Source organism: Lytechinus pictus, chromosome 5 (genome assembly GCF_037042905.1).
Source record: "Lytechinus pictus isolate F3 Inbred chromosome 5, Lp3.0, whole genome shotgun sequence".
NCBI lineage: Eukaryota > Metazoa > Echinodermata > Echinoidea > Temnopleuroida > Toxopneustidae > Lytechinus > Lytechinus pictus.
The window spans coordinates 4,036,535-4,060,525 of NC_087249.1; the positions used below are offsets into that span (position 1 = coordinate 4,036,535).

Genomic DNA, 23,991 nt, shown 5'->3' on the forward strand with positions numbered 1-23,991 from the left:
TAAAAATGTATAATTAAAATACATGAAAATCATAAAAATATTTACAATGGAGGATAGCTCATTTCAGTGATATTTCCAAAATATCAGTTTTTCCATGGGTCCTAATTAAAAAATAAAACGAAAATAACTCAAAAAGATGTAAGATTGAAAATTAAAACAAAGAATAAAGCGCAAAACAATAATTAAATTAGTATTGAACAAAAATATGATAAATAAAAGAAAGCCTAGCTAAATCAAAATCATGTAGGGGTATAATGCAACAAATAATCAAGATTGAAAGATTAAACTTCTAACATTTGATATTTAAGGACTGTATTGTTGAAGAAAGATTGATAACATGGGATGGTATGTTGTACAATAAAGCCCCCTATATAGAAATGTCCTTTTCCAACTATTTGTCTTTGGTTTTGGAGGACAGGTTAGACCGTTACGTTAGTGTAGAAGTAGTCTCTTCTCGAGGCCAGTCCCTGGCGGCTGCTTCCCGAGCGAAGCGAGGGATATCCTACATGACTCAGTGGAGAGTAAGCATACGTTAGTAAATCTGATTTTTACTCTCTAGCCTAGGAGCCTCCTGGCTAGTTCAAGTAGTTGTGTTACTGTGAGCTTCGCATCGTAAAAAAAAATCGCCAAAGGCAAAGCAAGCCAAGCAAAGACTTTATGTTTATTAATAATATCGTGGACGTGGTAAGTACTATTACTAAGTTTCGTTTCACCACGTCGATAAATTAAAACTTTGAAAAGAGGTCAGGTACAAATTTGATTTGGTCACAGTCCCCAAAACTGGCAAAAGCACGGGATGGCCGCTCAGTGTTTCCAAAAATAAGACAACTTCGCTTCACTCTTCATTTCCATGGCCTGGCGCCATGCTCAGCTCAGCTCAGTTTGCAGCTCCCCCTATCGCATACCGCTACCGTACGGTACACACCCACCTCGTATTGTACAACTATCATATCAATGCCAATGGGAACTTCCAGACACAGATCTCTCATTCACAACACACATCCACGACAATCTGGATATAAAACAAGGTGTAAATTACCGTAAATGGTACTCCATCAACGTATCCAACAGCAAAACAACAATCCCCTGGATTAACAGCTCCAGTTAAAACTTGGTGTCGGTTCATTTTGTTTGAAACTGTGTGTTTTTCACTATTTTTCCATATTAATTATTTCCAAGTCGCATCGATCCTACATTAAAAAATGAAGATAGATGCCTGCTAGTCAATCGCAAATACCGGTACGGTAGCTTCAATGTGTTGAGAAGCAAGCTTTTGTACTGGAGTGGCTGGGTACCCTAGAATTTTCTTAATTCCCTTCTCTCCGGAAGAAGGGCGAGTGACAGTATCTTCACTGCTCTGTTGAAAAAAAAAATTAGTATCATATTCTAAGAAGAATATATTTTCACAAACAAAATATAAGGAAACATCCTTGAGGCGGTGGTCACTTCCAATGAGGAGTGGTCATGCAGTATCCGCGAATATCGTCCTGAAAAAACCCCCATCCTACACAAGAATTCAAGGACAGGCGCTAGGACGTCCTAAACACTATTTTGTGTGTGTGGTTTTTTTTGTGTGTGGGTGTGTTGTGTGGGTGTGTGTGTGTGTGTATAGAATACCACAAATGTCTCAGATTTGCACACAACAATATTGTTAATCATAATAGACCTGCTACCTCCTAGTGTTCGGAGATTTCAAAAATCATTGTGACATAGGCCTACCTTAATTCTAAAGCAGGATATTCTTTTTACAGACAAGTAGGCCTACTATGCATACAGACTTGCAATAAAAATTTTATAATTCGAAATGTAACAATACTAATCCCGAACCCAATCCCAATCAATCCAAACCGAAATCCCCAATATATATAGGCCTTTCCACATGCAGCACACAATATGTGAAAACAGGGACGAATCCCGAATGAAAATGGAAATATCCTATCTGGCATGGGCGGAAATCCCAGGGGGGACAGGGGGGACGTGTCCCCCCTACTCAAAATAGTAGGGGGGACACAATATCAAATGTCCCCCCTACTATTTTTGGTATTTTATGATGGTAAGAAATACATCATTCTAAATCGAAATAAAACATGTATTTGGCGACGAGTTGGGACGAGATGACCTTACTTTTGGGATGATAACCTTTTTTTTTTGCTTGTCAAATTTTCCCGCCCCTTGTCCCCTTGGGCGGACCAGGGGGTCGAGGGCCCCCCCCCCCCTCTTGGCGGAGCAATAAAAAGAAAAAGAGAAAGAAGAAAGGAATAAAGGAGGGAAAAGAGAGGAGAAAAAAGAAAAGAAGGACGACGAGTGCATAAAATAAGATGAGGGGAAGACTTGGAAAATAAAAAGAATCTTTCGTGCCACTATATAAAATTTTCGCTCGCGCTTCGCGCTCGCATTGCCTGTTAGTTGATTTACATATCTTGTTCAATATGGAGCTCGAATGTCAAGTTTGGAAGTCAATATACACAACATATTTCAACTCGGAAATCGAACTTTCATTATTTTGTGTGATTTACAAATTGATTTTTTAAAAGTGCTCTGTAAAAATGTCAGTTTTATGGTCTGAATATTAACATTTGCTGCTTGCGCTGCGCGCTCGCAAATTTTGATTTATCAGGTACCTATTATTTTCGTATATTTCATAAAGTTTTCAAAATAGCCCTTTGCAGGTCTGATTTTTAAGACGTATCAGCTAGCGCGCTGCACGCTCGCATTTTGATTGGCGAGTTATATATGTTTCAATATTGATTATACAACAAACTACATCCCCTTTTCATGACAGTTTATTAAAAAATTTTGCGCTCGCATTAATGGTTGAAAATATATTAACTGATGCATCTTATTCATAATTACAAAAGTGAAATGTTCAGTTTTTATGCCATAATATCATCAGATTTTGCGCCCTCATTAGGCATTAATAAATATGATATTAATTTAATAATCAAATTGTCCCTTTTGTTTCATCTCGCTTAGCAAGAGGAATAGGAAGATAGTCATCATTTTCATATGATGACATGTCGTATGCATGGATTTCCCGGTCCTATGTCAAAACTCAGAGTAATAATAATAAAAATATCAACTCTTTTTTAAGTGCAATCCATATCCACCTTACTATTTTTCTACAAAGTGCTTGAAATATAAAACTGAAATTTACTCTTTTTTCAGATCAGAATATCAAAGTTTCCTGATTTTCATGATTAAATATGTATTTAGAATGCCTATGTTTATTCAGATACTCAACTTGTTCTCTATTTAAATCATTATCCAGTTTCAGATCACAATATCAAAATGTTTCTGCTCGCGCTTTGTGCTCACATTATTAATGTAGGAAGACCATATATTACTCATCCTTTTCATGATTTACAAAACATGAACAGAGTGTCCCATTTTTAGGTCTAAATCTCGATTTTTTTTCTGCTTGCCTTTCGCGCTCGCATCAATTATTAAATTATATAGCTATCCTGTTCACGATTACAAAAACTGATTAAAATTTTCCAATCTTTTTTTAGAAAGTTCAAAATTTTTCAGCTCGCGCTTCGCGCTCTCATTTTTTGATTGTTGAAATATGTAACGCCTTCATGGCTAAGTGCAACCAGTCCTTAACATTTACCTTTTCAACAGGTACCAGTACAAAACGTATATAAAAAAATTTCTGCTCGCGTTTTGAGCTCGCATCATTAATACTCATCCTTTTCATGATTTACAAAACATGAATAGAGTGTCTCGTTCAGTAAATATTATAGGTCTAAATCTCGAAATTTTCCGCTCGCGCTTCGCGCTCGCATCAATAAAATTGTTTACATGTATACCTATTCTGCTTTAGTTACAAAAAGTGCTTAGAATTTCCATTCTTTAGGTCAAAATGTCAACAAAAAATTAGCTCGCACTTCGTGCTCGCATTATTTGATTGTTAAATGCTACTTTAACAGGTATCTTTTCCATCAGTTCATTTCTGCTCGCGCTTTGCGTTCGTAGTAATTATTAAGTTGCATACACATCTTTTTCAGAATAACAAACATTGCCCAGAATGTTCAAATTTTAGGAAAAAATACATAAAATTTCCAAAAAATTAGCTCGCGCTTCGCGAGAAGTGACTAATGAGGACTACCCCTTCAAAGAAACAAACAAAAATCATCTTCGAGCTGCCGATCGGGGAAAATATGGCTGAAACAAATTCCCCCCCCCCCCCCTATTGGCGAAGGCTTGATCCGCACCTGTGTCCCCCCTACCTTTTGGGAGAGATTTCCGCCCCTGCTATCTGGGACACCTGCATCCGTGTTAAGGATGTCCTAGTTGCCTGCCTTTGAATCCTCGTTTAGGGTCAGTGGCGAATCCAGGGGGAGGGGGCATTTCCTACCCGGGCCCCCATTTGAGAGTCATAATCAATATTTTAATGAGCCGTTAAAACAATGTTCCCTCCTTTTCAGAGTCATGTCGTTCGTACACAAGTAAGGACCTTTTTCCTTTTTTTTTTCGCTTGTCAATTTTCTTCGTGCGGGCCAAGATGAACCTTAGTTTGTACTTGTCAAATATGCCCCCCCCCTTTAGAAATTCTAGATCCGCCCTTGTTTAGGTTTTTTTTTCTCGGAACGATTTTCGCGGGTGCTGTCCACTATTCGATGGATGTGATCACCACCCACCCCACCCCGGGGCGTACACTCAAAGCCTTTACTCTTCTATGGCAATTTTCACAGCGGCTTGCGCCAGATCCCTCAATTTAATTTCAAGAAACTAAAGGAAAGTAACAAAGGGGATATCGGAAACTTGACCCCAACACTTTTTAAATTACCTGGAAAGAGTTAAATGCGTTAGTTAACATTAAGATGACCTTAAAACAACCGCACTATACTGTATTACGATATCCATAGGACCTGTGTCTGTGATATGTTGTAAAGATGAAACCATGACACCTTTACACAAATTCACTAGTGATTCAAATATTAAGTGAAAATGTTTAGTGACCAGAACACAGGCCTTGCTATACTTATGTTAGAATAATTGCCCATGGTAGAGAATTTAATCATGATTATTCAATCACAAAATATCTTGAAAGTGTCTTCACGAATGAGATTTTTTCCTTCCTGTATTTTGTCAAATGTCAAATAAAATTCAGATCAAATTCAAAGGTTACCATTATATTCATCAATGTCTCGATGAAGTTACGCCATCACTTGTTCGTTTCCTTTGGTGACCTATTAAACCGCCGTGATCAGCTGCTCTTCGAAACAGTATACGTGATACTTTTATTATCATCATCATCATCATCATCATCATCATAATGATGATAATGATAAATGATGATAATTATATTATCTTCTAAATCGTTCAACGCCAAACAGTACATAGCAACAATTCCAGTCAGACGACACCGGAAAGTGTTCTAAAGATGGCGCTATTTAAATACTTTGTTGAATTACCATTTATCAATATCAAATTTGGCCTAACCTTGCCTGGATGTACAATCCATGATGGGGCCGAGAGAGAGAGAGGGGGGGGGGGGGGGTGCTTCAGCCTCCTCCACTTTTTGTAAACATTTAAAATATTACAATCTGATTTTTGCATGGTCACCCCCCCCCCCAGTTTCGAAACCGTTCAGCGGCCATAGTATATACACACGATACTACGAAATTCTCATCACTGTTTATTTTCATGCCATAAGACGCAGTGTAGTAGTTATAATCGCTTTCTGTGAATGAAAATGAAGTTTCTTAGTTTTCTGAAGTTTGATAATGTAGGATACTGTAAGCGGACATAAAGTTTCAGTTACTTTAAAGGCGATATCTATACCAATTCTTCTTCTACTTCTTCTACTAAGTCTTCTTCTTCTTCTCCTTCTCCTCCTCCTTCTTCTTCTTCTTACCCACTGGCACAGCACAGGAATAATTTCACCATCTACAATTACAGTAAACTGGACTGAAATCTACCATTTTCCATCATACAAGAAAGATGGAGACACACAATACAAACTCCTTCACATAACAATGTTCTCCCGTCACTTGCCGTTTTACATCATCTTAACCCGAACATCTCTTCGGCTTATGGATGGTGTGGTGAAAAAGGGACCATTTTACATCTTTTCATCGAGTGTTCTTCAATACAACCAGCTTTGAATCTTCTTCATCGTCTTCTCACGCGTCTTCTTCCGAAAGTAAAGATTGATCATGTTGATTTTGACGGATATTGGACACTGATTCCACATGCAAGTGGTCGTTGTCGGGAGGCTGTACGCCTTTCAAATTTTCTCATTGTCAGTCTCAAATGTACATTATATTGGCAGTACCGCACACCCCGTTTCTTTGATCCTATTCCATTCTGGCTTTGCAGAATAAAAAACAGAATAATCATCGATTTTTAGTTTCATAAGGTACAAAAACAATCTGGCTTTATTCCGAAAAAAGTTGTCTTATAATAATGTACTTTTAATTTCGTATAAAAACATGGTTAGATTAAGTATGTTTTTTATATATATATTTTTTAATGCATTGATTGTTGTTTTCTATCTCTTTCTAGAGACTCTTAATTGAGTCCCTTTACCCTACACTCATGCCAGGTGGCATCAAAGTTTTTTATTGTTCTCATAAAAAATTATCACTGTTTTTGTTTTATTATGCTAATTTTGTTTTAACGATGCTTGCTGTTTTACATTTCTATAACAATGGTTGAAATACGGTCACTGTAAGTGTAAAGTGCATCATTGATTACATGTTTTTTATTTGTAAAATTTTGATTGTAAATAAAGTTTTACTTTGAAAAGTAAAAAAAAAACGTCTACTTCTTCTTCTTCTTCCTCGTCTTCTACTTCACTTCTTCTTCTCATTCTTCTTCCTCTTCTTTTGCCTCAGAATCAATCTTCGAATACCGCAGAAATTTCCGCTTCATTTGCCCTTCACGATGGGCGAATATGGTCATTATCTGTTGCCATGGCATTTCATTGAGAGTTTCTTTAGTTTCTTTATGAATTTTGTTTCATGACTTGTTTTTATATTTGTTATCCTGATAATGATTATCTTTTTTTCTCGAGAAATGACTTAGCTTGTGTGAGTGCTTTAGGCGATTTAGTTGTTTTTTGTCCGAGAATGTACGTAATTATCGACGTGTGTATTCCCAAAATTAATTTGTTCAGAAAGGTCACACGAAGTAATAAAAACACCTCTAGGCAGTTAATAAGCTGCTGGCCTGCTGCTGACTATTTTTCTGTCAAAAATAAGTATTTTTTTTTAATATAAGATTTTTAAGGTAGTAGGTGATGAAGCAAAAGAGCCAGACAGGATACACTGAATAAGCCATTTCGGAGTTCCATTCTGCGCATGATCAGAAGAAGGTCACTCGGACTCAAAGTGACATGGTGGCTTAAAGTGATTGGTTAACATTGGTTTGACTCACACATGTCACCTGTTTCTGTGATATGGTACAAAAATGAAGCCCAGAAAAAATTGCGTTCGAAAATGATTATTTAGTGCTTCAAAAATTGAAATATAAAGTGACCGAAAACACCATCTTAATTTCATCCCATACACTTATGTGTACTATTTAGGTGTCTATAAGACGCCTATTTACAAAATCGGTGTTTGCCTTGTAGTTTTAGCTTTTCATTCTCAATAATGGTTGTTTTCAGGGTTTATACATGCACTTGTACATATGTTTCATCTTGGTTTGAGAATTTTTTAAATCGACTGCTCACAAAGTTAAACAATACCTTTAATGTCTAATGAGATAAGCACCAACTTTGATGTCTTGATTATTCATATATTCTTTTGAATTTTGTTTTTCATTACATCCACAAAAAATAACAATGCGTCCACTATAGCGACTGGTATTTCAAAGTTGGCCAAGTACATTGTTATAGCGACTTGTTAATGCCTTCAAAGTAAAAATGCAACAAATACTTTCATAGTGTTCATTGGTGTGCTATTCTAGTCATCCGGTTTATACAACTTCTGCATCTTGCTATGTAAGGCATGCTTACATAATAACTTGCTTTGAAATCTGCCTATCATAATGTAAAAAATGAAAGGTCATTTGATCAAAATTGCCAAATACCGAAGTGGTCTATTCCAAATTTACACACACTATCGACTACAGGATCTAGGCCTACATGAATTTGAATTGTTTTCCAAGTTTAACGTTATGATGTATCATCTTTCCATTGTATAAATGGATATACAACACATTTCCTGAGTCTACAACGACTGTAGGGGAACTATTCTTTGCCACCTTCTAACAAGATGATTGGATTTCATAACGTAACTATAGTTGGTAGTCTGCATGCACAGACCCTGAATAAAACTTTGTTCAACAAGTGAAATGCAATATCGGCTGCACATTCAAAATCTTAACTCGAGTGATACAGCAGACTAAGAAGTTGCCATGTGAGTGCGCCAATCCATCTGATGTTCAACCGCAAATTGTAGTTTCCCGTCGCACCGCCTTCCCCATGTTCATGAAACAACCAAGTAAGCCGAGGAAGCAGTCATCCAAATAAGTTTAGAAGCTCACTGATAATATTCGTCTCCCGGAGATGTGAACATACTGGTGGTAATTTTAGGAACACTCGTCAGGATTACAAGCATAATCGTTTACAGTACACCCAATGTGATTTGACGTAAGTTCAATCCGCTATTTATCATGATTCATTTGAAGTTATCAGAGCGCTTGTTAACTGTGTCCATTATGTCTTTTGGACAAAGCAATCGCGGGCGGAGAATTTTCATCATTAATTCTCCTGAGCCACCTTTGCATTATCGAGCAAGATGCATTTTGTAACGGAAATGCTGAAGAATATTTATGATTTGGTGTAATTCGGAACGCAAAGCCTGAAGAATTTGTTACATTTCTCCTTTCCCAGGTAACCTGGATCTGTATTCATTTTCTCTTTGAGTGTATTGGGCGACGGAAAGATAATAGTGGATAAAGGGCGATAAGTACATTAAGTATGCATTCAGAGTACATTTGTGGGAAGGTGAATAAAATAATACTGATAATAACATGAATAGTGGCACTGGAGACAGAGACAAGCTCAAGACTAAAATGATGTTATCTCAAACTAAAGGTTGATGGGGGGGGGGGGGAAGACATTTCCTGTCAAATTTAAACGATAAGATCTGAATTGGTGGTAGGTAATACTGTATATCTAAAAAAAAAAAATGAGATACAACATCTTGGGGATTCGGAAATAAACCCCTTGTATTGATATGCGAGGACGAATACGTAAATAGAATATATTTCTTATATAGCAAGTACGATTTTTTTTTGGTGGGGGGAGGAGGTAATCATGTCATGATAACTTATTATGTTTATGCGATATACATGATATATGTGTTCCAACTTGAAAATATCAAAATAATATTTACGCAGTTTTCCTTTAAAATATTCACAAACACACATTTTCTTTTATCAATATCTTGACTTGAAATATCCCTCATGGATTATGTTTGTTCTGTGTATACGATATCTTACTAAAGAGGAGCTGGTCAATAAATTTAATAAAAAAGAGAGAAAAAATAGTTAGTCTAAGATTCAGTAGAACTATTATTGATGGTATATAATTATTATTAGTAGTATTATGATCATTGTTGCTAGATAATGTCATTGTTGGAATATGATCATCATGGTATCATTACTGTTGTTGGTATTATTAATAGTATTATTATTGTTATTGTTAGTAGTAGGTATCATCATTCATTTATTAATTAATGATGAATAATGATTTTGACTGTGAGAGTTAATTTATATCACTGGCTTGATAATTGGTCATTCATCATTAAAATAATTCCCCGAGTTAGAGTCCCTCAAGGCATAACAAAATAACTGTTTCCATGACAACCGCAGTCATAATGATGCGGCTAACGTCATTCTCTAATTTGAGGGAGTCGTGTACAGCAACGAGGTCATTATAAACAAAATGAAATCTGGATGGAAAAAGAGTTTGAAAGCAGTGGCTTTATGGGGGGAGTAGACAAACGGCCGTTCCTACTTAACCGCCATACGTGCACTCTGAAAATGCCCAATTATCGGGGAAAGAGTTTAGAGGTTTGTTGGTTACAAAATTGCACAATTCGGCAATTGTCCCGCCTGCTGTACTGTTTCAAGCATTTCGTTTATGATAGCTGGTCCCACATTTTGATTATCTGTACTTTATATTTATGTAAATTATATTTATATAATATCTCTTGTTATTATGTAAATGTCACGATTTGTAATTTGATAATTTTCTTTTAGTATTATCATTACTGTGAGTTTTTTGTCTGAATTGTCAATAAATGAAGAAACACCTGCTATAATTTTTTTTTTTACCCATTTTTAAAACCCAAAATTTTATTTTACAAACTTAATATACACTATCACTTCTCCGAAATATTGAGTAATTTTTCGTCAACTTTTTGAAAGTTTTACAAGAATTAGAACACTATGCACCATGTAAACGTTGCGTTAAATAAGTTTGAAAATAAGCAAAGATTATTTAAAAATATTAAGTCCTATCGATGAAATGCATATAGGGGGGGGGGGGACTCTTGGGGAGGGAGAATGCATATTAATACATTCATTCATTCAGTTTACGTAAATAGTTTTAAATTGCTTTAGAGTAGTCGTTGGAAATGTTATTTTTGTATGATTTTCCTGATACAATAATATTTATCTGCTATGTTTATTTTCCAATTGTCTATAATGTCATTTGATTTGTGTATTCACAGCTGCAATTAATTTGTTATGTTATTTTTTATAACATTTTCTATAATTATATATACATGATATTTATTTGAAGTGTTTGAATGATAAAGATTACCCAAAAAATAGATGGTCGAAAGAGAGTGCGGTTTAATATCACTTTTATTGTTAACGCATGAATTATAAACATTCCAGACTGTAGACTGCATTTATCCTCAAAATCTCTTTTTTGATATAATCTGCTGAGCAGTGTGAAATAGCTGAGAAGAAATACAATTTAGATGGTGATGGCCGTCTTGTGCATTATGATTTATAAAAGGAAATATCAGCAAGAGATGAAAATCACTGAATATTCGGCTTAATCTATGAAATAGTCAAACAGAACCCGCAGAGGCGAGATCAGGAAAATCATTTTTTTGTCAGTGTCCTACTTTGGAACAAAGGCATACGCCCCTTTTACTATTTCCAAACAACTCCAGATGCCTATTTTATTTTAAACAAACAATATGTTACACTTGTTTTCGTCTCTATCTCTCTTCTCATTTATTTTCTTTTCCCCTCGTTCAGCCCTTCCTTTTTATTAATATCCCGACACATGCTATTTGGGTTTAACGCCTTTTCCCGTACAAATAATTCAAATACTGTATTGATATTCATTATGTCCGTACTATATTACCGATTTGTACATTTTATATGAAAAACGTCAACTGGAAGAAAATTGAATGTTTACTTGAATTAGAATTGAATTCAATTCAAACCAAAGTTGACGCTAAATTTACAGATCATTGGCAGTATCTGAAATACCGAAAAAAATAGTGCGGAAAGTTAAAGACGACCATCGTCATTGTCTAGAAGGTTTATTTCCAAGTCGTCTAAAGCCATTCGCCCAATTGCCAACTCGTTTTCTATCATTTGGTCTACCATCAGTTCGTCCACTCACCACATGGTCTACTTTCATTTAGTCTAATGCCATTCCGTCTAATAACCAGTTGGTCAATAGCCATTTAAGTCCATAAACCATTTGGTCTCGTTGGACTAAGTGTTAAATTATGCAAACTGAATGAAAATGAAATGGATATTAGACCAACTGGTTATGAGACGAAATGGTCATAGACAAAATGGTGATTAGACAAAGTGATGATTGGACCAAATGATTAATGGACCAAATGGTTGTTAGAAGAAATGTTGATGGACGGAATGGCATTAGACTAAATGAAAGTAGACTATGCGGTGAGTGGACGAGTTGGCAGTAAACGAATTGGCAATTTACCGTCTCGAAGCGTAGAATCTAAAAGCGGACTTTGTGCGCCATTAGAGGGTGCATGGAACCTCATTATTTTGAAGGCCTATTCTTGTGGTTCGTCTATTGTGGTGTTAATATCATCAGCTACTGATGACACGACTAATGGGATGGATGACTGCGTAAATATGATAATAAACTCCACGAAATCATTTGAACGGCCGGGAGCAGTTATTACGAAAGGCAGTATTCAGCCTAATGCTTCAATCTATGAAGTTAGTTTTGCTACTCGTATCTGAACTCTGTTTCTTGGGAAAACCCAATATATTGTCAAACATGAGTAGGGGAAGGCGGGGTAAGTTGTGACACTTTTTGCATTTTTCATGTTAGAATTGATATGACTAATAATATTGTAGAAATAAGTACCTTGCCTTTAAATTTGATTCTTGGGAAATATTTTTCACCTATATATAACTTTCTACCCCCACACTGAAATTCATTGTGACCTTTGAAAAAAACGATGTCAAATGGCTCAACTTGCCCCATATGTGGGGTAAATTGCGCCACCTTCTTTGGTAAGTTGAGCCACAAAAACTATGTACAAAATGTATGAGGGAAGAAGCAGCATGTAAATTTTCATTTCAAGTCGTTTCACTTGATAATTCTCTATATATAAATGCTAACATCCTTTAAAAGTAAAAGAACTGTCATGTGAATTTACACCTTTCTGCCTGCATATCAATGGCTTTTCAAGTTTTTTTTTAATTTTTTATTCTTATTACCATAAGAATTACCATGGCTCAACTTGCCCCATGTTGGCTGGCTCAAAGTACCCCAGTCCGAACTTAATGCGATATTTTCACTTCCACACATTTCTTATGCATCCATCATCTAAAAGACTATGACAAGAATGAAGATCCATACCTGGACTAACAATATTGTTCTTATTTCTTTATTATATTTAAAGACGTGTGTGGGTAAAAAGCACTCCTCTATTTTACACCCTTTTTTATTTTTTTGGCTGAAATTTGTATTTTTCCGTCTAAAAAGGGACTTTTTGTTTCAAAGTCGAAAATAATATGGTTGGGTAAAGGGTTATGTAATGGGTCATCAATACATGACACCACCACAATGTCTGACTCATTCATTATTGGCCTGGAGGTGGTGGCTCAACTTGCCCCTATGCTCAACTTACCCCGCCTTCCCCTACTGTTATACAGTTACGTAACATTTTGTATGTTGTTGCGTGTGTTTCGTCATTTTATATTATTTCGATTATTTACTTTTTTTTATATATTTTTTTTTTTTGGGGGGGAGGGGGTGTTATATACGTTTATTTCAAAATTAACAAGTATAACTAGCAAAAACAGCGATCATTTAAGAGCAATCCTATTTTTTTAAAGAAAGTGAATTGTTCTATGCTGAAACATAACGCCCCCTAAAACAATTGCTGTTAAGATTTAAAAAAATCGATATGGTGAATTCAAAAGCAGAGAAAGTATGACTTTTAAAAACTGCAACAGCAAATTTATAAAAATGTAAATGCATTATGATGTATATTGAAATTCGAATATAATGTAATGAATACTAATAAAACATGTTTCTATTGCTTTATGCAAGATTTGAAGATATTATTTTTCATCGATTTCATATATTACTGCCGGTGAAGGACGAATTATCGACTATTGTTCAGGCAGATAATCAATCGATTTCTTAGAACCAAAAATTCAGATTGATATCCGTGGAATGTTTTCATCACGAATAGTCGGTACATAGATTGATACTCATTTTAGGTAGGATATAGACATGCAAAGAGAAAAAATATTAATGATATATTGACGGGTTTGCTGTATTTGCAGTATCTATGAACATTATCATGATTATAATACCGATTGCTCATGCATGTTCCACTCTTGAAGAACCATCATAAGCAGGAGGGCGCAATGGGGCGTAAGGAATGAGGGGGGGGGGTCGGGGTGACCATTTCTTTCTAGGGATCAAACGCATAGATTTATATAAAAAAATATATATATATAAAGGCGAAAATGCATAAGGAAGAGAACTTGAATGAGAATTTGGATCATGCAGGTAAACCTGTGAATAGTGGAAGCGGCAAATGTGGCCAATATAGTCAGGTATTCATTTTGTATTTCACTTGAATTTTTTTTAAAGAGGAATTTATACTTAGAGCACCCCTCCTCCGCTTTCACAAGATCCTGCATTGTGCGTCCCATGCCTCGTCATCGGCTCCTCATATGTGTTAGGTTTATGTGCAATTTCTAAAGATTTTACTCAATTTATTTTTTTACTTTAAACGTCATTTCTCTCTCATTTTGTGCCAGGTAAACGGACATGGTCAACTAATGCCAAGTGTACTTGCAACTTGATGACCATGCAGGCGATCTCCTCAAAATGTAATCTACGTCATAACCAAGAAAAATAATCTTGCGTAATATTATTGATTAATGGGCATCTTCTGTGATAGCGAATGAGCTTCAGACTGGACGTTGCTTTATCTTTGTTAATTGATGACGAGGGAATTAATAAAGAGAGGCGATCCTCGGGCGATAACAGTTATGAAAATACGTATAAACAGTACGTCAGCGATTGTACGGTTATTTCTTGGTATAGGCAGTTTGTGTCAACTTGTGCAAACCATATCTTTTATGGAATATGGATCGTTGAACATCTGCATCGAATTTGTGAGATCTATCTTCATGATAGTAGCTCTTCCATATACATGTACATGGCAGAATGCCATGATAATATCTTTCTGTGTAAAAAAAATGTCTGTTGAGAGTCGGATGCTTTTTTTTCATAAAAGCATTTCTTCTGAAGAAAGATAACAGATAAGTGCTGAAGTGGGAGCAAGCGCTTGAGGATATGGAGTGCTCCTTTGACATATTTGACAACGATGTTACTTATAATTCATTACAAATGATGATCATGATGATGATCAACCAATATTGAATGGATTTATTCTGAACCACCAGCACAGGATATTTTGAGATGCATAATATGGAACATTATTATTCAAGCCTGCCAGACACCATGATGAGCTATCATGAAACTTCTTCTCCATCCTCGGTAAGGAACGAAGATGATGCGTCGAACACTGCCACTATCATAGCTGTTCTGGTGCAGGTCCTCATATGCATATGGACCATTTCAGCAAATGGACTAGTCTTACTGACAGTGTTCAGGTCTCGACAACTTAGGAGCGTTATGACGTCATTCCTCATCAGTTTAGCAGCCGCTGATTTCCTTCTGGGAGTTGGGATGATCCTAAGTATAACCATTACATTATGGGCCACGCCCTTCTGGCCTTGCCTAGTCACGTACAGTATCCTGATTGGACAGTGCGTCGCGAGCGTTTGGAGTCTAATGGGCGTGGCCGTTGATCGATATCTTCACATCGTTGGCAACAAATTGAAATGGCGTATCACTGAACCCTTCGCTCAGGTATCTATTATGATGGTGTGGATTGCATCGTTCATAACCGCGATTGTACCTCTTCTTTTACACTCGAACTCAACAGGTCGATTTGAAGAGGGGAAAACTTGCTTTGACTTTACAGCTCTCTTTCCTAAGCTTTACCTCGAGTTTGTCTTCTACGGGCATGAGTGTGTGCCAGTGTTGTTCATGGGGATCATTTACTTCCGTATTATCATCATCCTTCTGCAAAGAGTTCGGCGTGTCGGTTTTGTAGGCGAATCCTCAGTTAATGAAAACAACGTCATCAAATCTAGAAAGGAACTCAGGGTCATCATCAAACTTGTATTTTCACTCACAGTCTTCAATATGTGCACGTTCCCCATGGTGATAGGTATTCTTCTTGAGATTTACAACCCGAACTTCACCCTCTCACCGCTCACTCGGCTCACCATGGTTGCTCTCACCTACTTAAACAGTGCCATTAACCCACTACATTTGTGGTTCTTCAACATGCCGTTTCGCAGGAGCTGCGGACGTCTTCTACGCAATGGAAGTCAGATGCTCACGTCGTGCGCGTGTTTCCCTCGCCCTCCCACCAGGGTTTACAGCATAAATCCAAGTCGCCGGGGGATTGAAACACTGCCGAGTCCTACTGCGTTACCAACTATCAATCTAACCACGTATCACTGTGATGAAAAGGGTTGTAAAAGGACACACCATCATGAGAATATACACCATGAGAACATAATCCATTTCCCTTCAACGTGTGACAATGTTGAGAACAAAGATACATGTTCCATTAAAGAGTTTGAAAATAACCCGGAATTACCAGGAATGGTTCGATTTGACGTAGATATCACAAGATCAGAAGAATCTACCGCGTCGTGAAAACTTTTCCACATACCTACTTCCTTTCAATTTTTAAAACCTTTTTCTTTGCCATCCATTTCACAAAGTATAAGAAGACTAAAATCTGAATTTTGCATTTCGATAATAATTATCCTTATAAGTTATATTAATATAGGCTACAAGATTATTTAGAGCAAAAATCATGCTAAAAAGCCTTACTCTTAGGTTTCAAAAACACTTGACTGAGATTGCCAAGATCGTGCTTATTTTAATCATCACTAGCAGGTGGAAATTGAGGATAAGCGAGTAATAGGCCGATGATACACATATACGTCTGGACCGAGACCGGCGTCTGAGGCGGCTCGACTTATGGGCAGAAATCTCTCCTCAAAGGTGTGTGTGGGGGGGGGGGGGGGACACAACTGAGATTTCCTTTGTTCTTATGCAAACACACACACACCCATACCCACACACTCTCTCTCTCTCTCACACACACACAAATACATATATATATATATATAACTGTCACTTCTTCGCTTTATTCTTATAAGACAACATAGATATATAACATTAAAAATACATTTAAATACATTTTTTGTAATGAAATTCAATAATGCGAGCGCGAAGCGCGAGCTGAAAATATTTGATATTTCTCACCTGCACGTGTATCCACACTCACTCACTTCACCTGACCCTCTACCATTTCCCCCTTTTTTTCTTAACATTTCAAATAATTATGTGACATCATTTTTGTAGACTCGTGAAGTTTTCTCTACAAAGGTTTTCATGTAGCTCCCTTCCCCTGGCTGCTATTCTCTCAAGCATTTAGCTTACGATAGCTGGCCACTGTATTTTGTTTCATTTGTTATTGCTTACATGTATATCTATGTAAATTGTTCTATTATGTAATTATCACAATTTCTAATTCTAATTCTATCATTTATTTTTAGATTTGTTTATATGCATTATGATTACTGTGATTCATGTATTGAATTATTAATAAATGCAGAAACACCTGCAAAAAAAGGCAGACAGACAATTGCAGACCTCCGACCATGACTGTGTAACAGTAAGGGGTATAATGATATCGAGGCGACTTCAAAACTGATGCATGTGTATCCGGGGGCTTACTATCCATTAACATGAATTGTTTAAAAAAACAGAAGATTTTACAGAAAAATATACAAAATCACTCTGTAAATTGTTATTAAATTTTCTGCAATTACCAGAATAGATCTCCTTTTAAAAGAAAAAATAGTGTTATGAAAGGAAGGTTTCATACCCTATGAATTATTATTATTACTTGTTTTTGTTGTTGTAATTTTACACAATAAAAGAATACTGGTGTTCTCAAGTATCCGCTTAAAAAGCTTTTCTGTTTAAACCTCTTGTATAATCCAAGTTATTGTTTTTTAAAAGTATTTTTATGTAAGGATTGTCATATGTTCTGTTTATAGTTCGGTTTGTGATGTAATATATTAGTATCAGTTATATAAGTCAAAATCATCCTAGTACTCTGACTAAGACTTAATTCAAAACACTCGAGCTTTCTCATAGTTATGTTATCCTTTCATGAATTAAATCATATTTACGTTGTATTCTCTGCTTTTCACGAACTTAATGATAAATAATCTAATTTAAAATACATTCGTAATTCCTCAAGGTAATGACGTTGTCTTATATTATCATGAGTTCTTTTTTTTTGCGTGTGCATATTATGTGCGCGGACGTATGGCAAGCCGTTTTAGCATTTAATCCTATTTCTTGATTTTAAGAATTCGATTTCTTGATATCAAGAATTACCATTGCTTAACTACATAAAACCATTTCTTGATATCAAGAATTCGATTTCTTGATATCAAGAATTACCATTGCTTAACTACACAAAACCATTTCTTGATATCAAGAATTCGAATTCTTGATATCAAGAATTCATATCTTGATATCAAGAAATGGTTTTGTGTAGTTAAGCAATGGTAATTCTTGATATCAAGAAATAGGATTAAATGTTAAAACGGCTTGCCATACGGACGTTGCACTCAACCCAGGTGAGATGAATGGGTACCCCGATAGGAAGAAATTCCTCGAATGCTTGAGTGCCTATACATTATGGCCGCGGCTCGGCTACGGCCGGGGTACTAATAATGTAGAAGCTGCGCTATATAAATGGTCCATATTATTATTATTATTATTTGTTTCAAATTTCATTGCAGTGCATTGACGTCTTTCGAATTTAACACTTTTAAATTTCTATGGGATATATTACTTTGATCTACGTAGTGTTTCTGGTATTTTCAGACATTGCTTGAAGTGTATTGTTAGACAGGGGCGTCGATCCATTTTTCAGATTGGGGGGGCAAAATCATGAATCAACTTTCCAAAGGCGCTCGATCACACAAAACAAACAGACTCAAACACACACACACATATGCCTATATATATATATATATATATATATAGATTATATATATATATATATATATATATATATATATATATATATATATATATACACACACATCTCACCAACAAATTAAATTTAAAAGAATTTAAAAAATAATAGATGCGAGCGCGAAGCGCGAGCTGAAAATTTTGATATTTTGATCTTAAAAAAAAAAGAGTTTAATTGACGTTTTTAATAAAGAACAAGAAATAAATCAAAAAAAGATTATTGCAAATCGAAGTCGGAGTTCTTTTGAGGTATAGAACTGAAAACGGGACATTCTATTCACCTATTCAATCATGAAAAGTATGGGTTTTTGCTACAGAAATGATGCGAGCGAGAAGCGCGAGCTGAAATTTTTTTTTATTCTTATCTGAAAACCGGACATTTTGAGCACGATTTTAGATGAAGAACGAGTTGTGTATCTCAATCTCGCTTGCTGATTTCTGTGTAACATTACAATCTTATTTTATTTTTTGCACATGCGGAATTATTTGGGGGGCAAAACGATATGTCCCCCCCAATATTTTCATTGGTGGGGCGGTTGCCCCCCTGCCCCCCCCCCATGATCGACGCCTCTGTTGTTAGACATGTAGAGTAGAGTAATACTATTAACATGATTAAGAAACGTCAGAATCTTCTCTTCTTGAAGTGCCATTCTGCATGAAGATTTCATATATAATTACCGTCATCATTCATCATCCTTATCATTAGCAGGCCTATGATAAAGAACGAGATAAGGTGAGTGAAACATTGGAAGATGTGATGGAAAGACGTTAAATGCTATTCTAATAGACTCCCACCGAAAACCCAACAAAATGCTATGAAAAGTTGGTCTGTCAATATTAAGTAATACCTAGCACAAATAGAATTTTAAAAATCAATAATAATGCTCAACTGTTGTAATACTTTAAAGTATTTGCAAAGTCATATCAGTCGAATAGGCCGATGTTGCTCATCTAGAAAATAATATACGAAAACTAAATATAATGTAACAAATGAAAAGGTGAATAACGTTAAAATGCAGTGGTATCACGAAATAAGATGACTTAAAGCTCTAAAACCTGGATGACTGGACGCTGGATGCATTTACCGAATAAACATAATTATTTTCACAGTAGAGTAGTGCTTGATATACATTTCATATAGGCGCCGTTCTTGACGGCGACAATATGCAAACTAGCCTTAATGTGAAACCGAAAGCCCCGGGAAAATTGTAAATTGACCCAAAATTTGCAGAGAATATAGTCCTTTTGCCTGAATTTTCATAATGCAGGTATACAGAATAGACAATCAGACCCTTAGGAGAAAACCACCACTGTCGTCATTAAACATACATGGTTAGGGACTGTTCTAAACCACTAAGCATACGCTTTCTAGAACGTATAGAATCTATTGTCAAAAGCCCTTTATGGCAAAGAGACTTTGTCGAAAATCTGTGAATCTAAACAGTAGTATCGTCCAGGGGCCGTTTCATAAAGCTGTTCGTAAGTTAAGAACAACTTTAAGAACGACTGGTGAACCTTTCTTACGCGCTTAAACCATTTCCAATGAACATTTTTGTATATACCATTTACCGCAAGAAAGGATCACCAGTCGTTATTAAAGTCGCTCTTAACTTACGAACAGCTTTATGACACACCCACCTGGGCCCTGTTTCATAAAGGACTTGCAACTGTTGTAACTTTGCCATAATGGCAACTACCATGGCAACAGGGCTCAGCAGCCAATCAGAATCAAGGTTACTATGGTAGTTGCCATAATGGCAAAGTTACGACAGTTGCAAGTCCTTTATGAAACGGGCCCCTGGACTCTGGACAAAAGACATAATTATGTGCAATTAATCGTCAGCTCCGAATCTTAGGACAATCTGCAGTCCCTGTTCACCAACTTTCGACAGTGATTTTTACGGTTCGATTCTCAATGGAATCTCAACGTTCCAGAAATCGTCTGCTTAGTGGTTGCGAAAGCTCGCTATTGTCCTCAACAAAGACGTTACAAGGTAACATTAATCTTTAAACAAAAGTTGAAAGAAGAAAGAAGAGTAAAAATTATTAAAGAATGTAATAGATGAAAAAATGGCCGATCTGATTACATTTCCAAAGCATAAACTTTCATATACCAACTTCCCCTGCCCCCCTCTCTGTCTCTCCCTCTCATCCCCTATAACTAGCTCTCTCTCTCTACCCCCTCTCGCTCTCCCTATTATGATGTAGGCATTTCTCTGCCTTTTCTTTCTTGTCCACTTTCTCTTCCCCTCACTCTCGATTAGTTGTTATTCTTGCTTTCTCTCTCTTATCTCTTTCTCTTTCTCTTTCTCCCAAAAGCACCCCCACGGATGTCTTCGAGTAATAAAATATCGCACCCCTTAACATGAAATTGGAGTCTCTTTCCTGCTTCCCCGTTCGTTTATCAAGCATATTACGAACTGGAGATGGACAACGAGCGGCTCGGTTCACTTAAAACGTATAAGAATCACTCTAATTTGTATAAATTTCGAATTGACGGATGGGTTTGTTGACAACCAAGTTTGAAAAAGCGTTTGGATTAAAACCACTTCTTGTTTTAGTAATCGGTTGTCTTTGTCAGAGCTACGATCGAGTTAAAACCCGAGTCAGTGGATAGGCTTACCTTTGCCACGGAACTATTATGTCAAAGCCACACCAGTGAAACCGCTTCCAGATAGACAAATCTATGATTACGTTATCCCCAATGGCATACCATTGGTCGGTTTGGAGTCTGTTCCATTGGTGTGACTTTTGCGTAAAAGATAAAGTCAACCTTGAAAAATATAATTTCAATAATGGGATTAAGATGAAATTGTTAAATTGAAGTTACTCGAAATCATAATGGGCGGTCATGACAGCCAAAATGAAGGGGGTGCGTGGTAGATCTAGTCACTGATACTCCTTAATTAAATGGTTTTAAAGTTGATATTAATTGAATATCAGATTCTGTCTTAACCTGTTTCATTGTAACTTTTAGTGTTACTTGGTTAATTGTTTTCAAATTTTTGTGTGAAGACGACTTAGGTTGCCGCGAAAATTCGAACAAACAATCAAAACTGATGATGCCCAACGGTGAATTATGTAGGAAGCAAAATGCAAAGGATGCGATTTTTTCAATGTGAACGATGCAACACAAATTGGAAACTCCCTACCCGGAGTCAGCTTAAGTTTTCCTTCCTAAATAATATGGTGCAATATTCTTTCCATTAATAAATAACTGAGAGTAACCCATAATGATTCTTAATTTAGTGTGTAAGTCAACACAAGTGAAAATAGTTAATTAAAATAACTAGTCAACACACTTTAAGAACGACCAGTGAACCTTTCTCACGCACTAAACCATCACCAATGAACAATTTGGTGTATAACATTTACCACAAGGAACGATCACCAGCCGTTCTTAAAGTCACTCTTAAAGTCACTCTTAACTTACGAACAGCTTTATGAAACATGGTGTATAACATTTACCACAAGGAACGATCACCAGTCGTTCTTAAAGTCACTCTTAAAGTCACTCTTAACTTAATACGAACAGCTTTATGAAACATGGTGTATAACATTTACCACAAGGAACGATCACCAGTCGTTCTTAAAGTCACTCTGAAAGTCACTCTTAAAGTCACTCTTAACTTACGAACAGCTTTATGAAACATGGTGTATAACATTTACCACAAGGAACGATCACCAGTCGTTCTTAAAGTCACTCTGAAAGTCACTCTTAAAGTCACTCTTAACTTACGAACAGCTTTATAAAACATGGTGTATAACATTTACCACAAGGAACGATCACCAGTCGTTCTTAAAGTCACTCTTAAAGTCACTCTTAACTTACGAACAGCTTTATGAAACATGGTGTATAACATTTACCACAAGGAACGATCACCAGTCGTTCTTAAAGTCACTCTGAAAGTCACTCTTAAAGTCACTCTTAACTTACGAACAGCTTTATGAAACATGGTGTATAACATTTACCACAAGGAACGATCACCAGTCGTTCTTAAAGTCACTCTGAAAGTCACTCTTAAAGTCACTCTTAACTTACGAACAGCTTTATAAAACATGGTGTATAACATTTACCACAAGGAACGATCACCAGTCGTTCTTAAAGTCACTCTTAAAGTCACTCTTAACTTACGAACAGCTTTATGAAACATGGTGTATAACATTTACCACAAGGAACGATCACCAGTCGTTCTTAAAGTCACTCTGAAAGTCACTCTTAAAGTCACTCTTAACTTACGAACAGCTTTATGAAACATGGTGTATAACATTTACCACAAGGAACGATCACCAGTCGTTCTTAAAGTCACTCCGAAAGTCACTTTTAAAGTCACTCTTAACTTACGAACAGCTTTATGAAACATGGTGTATAACATTTACCACAAGGAACGGTCACCAGTCGTTCTTAAAGTCACTCTTAAAGTCACTCTTAACTTAATACGAACAGCTTTATGAAACATGGTGTATAACATTTACCACAAGGAACGATCACCAGTCGTTCTTAAAGTCACTCTGAAAGTCACTCTTAAAGTCACTCTTAACTTACGAACAGCTTTATGAAACATGGTGTATAACATTTACCACAAGGAACGATCACCAGTCGTTCTTAAAGTCACTCTGAAAGTCACTCTTAACTTACGAACAGCTTTATGAAACATGGTGTATAACATTTACCACAAGGAACGATCACCAGTCGTTCTTAAAGTCACTCTGAAAGTCACTCTTAACTTACGAACAGCTTTATGAAACATGGTGTATAACATTTACCACAAGGAACGATCACCAGTCGTTCTTAAAGTCACTCTTAAAGTCACTCTTAAAGTCACTCTTAACTTACGAACAGCTTTATGAATCATGGTGTATAACATTTACCACAAGGAACGATCACCAGTCGTTCTTAAAGTCACTCTGAAAGTCACTTTTAAAGTCACTCTTAACTTACGAACAGCTTTATGAAACATGGTGTATAACATTTACCACAAGGAACGATCACCAGTTGTTCTTAAAGTCACTCTTAACTTACGAACAGCTTTATGAAACATGGTGTATAACATTTACCACAAGGAACGATCACCAGTCGTTCTTAAAGTCACTCTGAAAGTCACTTTTAAAGTCACTCTTAACTTACGAACAGCTTTATGAAACATGGTGTATAACATTTACCACAAGGAACGATCACCAGTCGTTCTTAAAGTCACTCTGAAAGTCACTTTTAAAGTCACTCTTAACTTACGAACAGCTTTATGAAACATGGTGTATAACATTTACCACAAGGAACGATCACCAGTCGTTCTTAAAGTCACTCTTAAAGTCACTCTTAACTTACGAACAGCTTTATGAAACATGGTGTA

The 23,991-nt window shown here is 36.3% G+C and overlaps 1 protein-coding gene across 1 annotated transcript; it reads left to right on the plus strand.

The window, feature by feature from the left end:
* Positions 1-8,380: 8,380 nt before the first annotated feature.
* Positions 8,381-17,854, plus strand: LOC129260591 (adenosine receptor A1-like). Its single transcript, XM_064099363.1, has 2 exons — positions 8,381-8,602; positions 14,248-17,854. The coding sequence occupies exon 2, from the start codon at positions 14,915-14,917 to the stop codon at positions 16,226-16,228; it is 1,314 nt and encodes a 437-aa protein (XP_063955433.1). The 5' UTR covers positions 8,381-8,602; positions 14,248-14,914; the 3' UTR covers positions 16,229-17,854.
* Positions 17,855-23,991: the final 6,137 nt, after the last annotated feature.

Excerpts from the sequence above, each read along its gene's own strand:
- LOC129260591 (XM_064099363.1), top strand. The coding sequence starts at position 14,915 with ATGCATAATATGGAACATTATTATTCAAGCCTGCCAGACACCATGATG.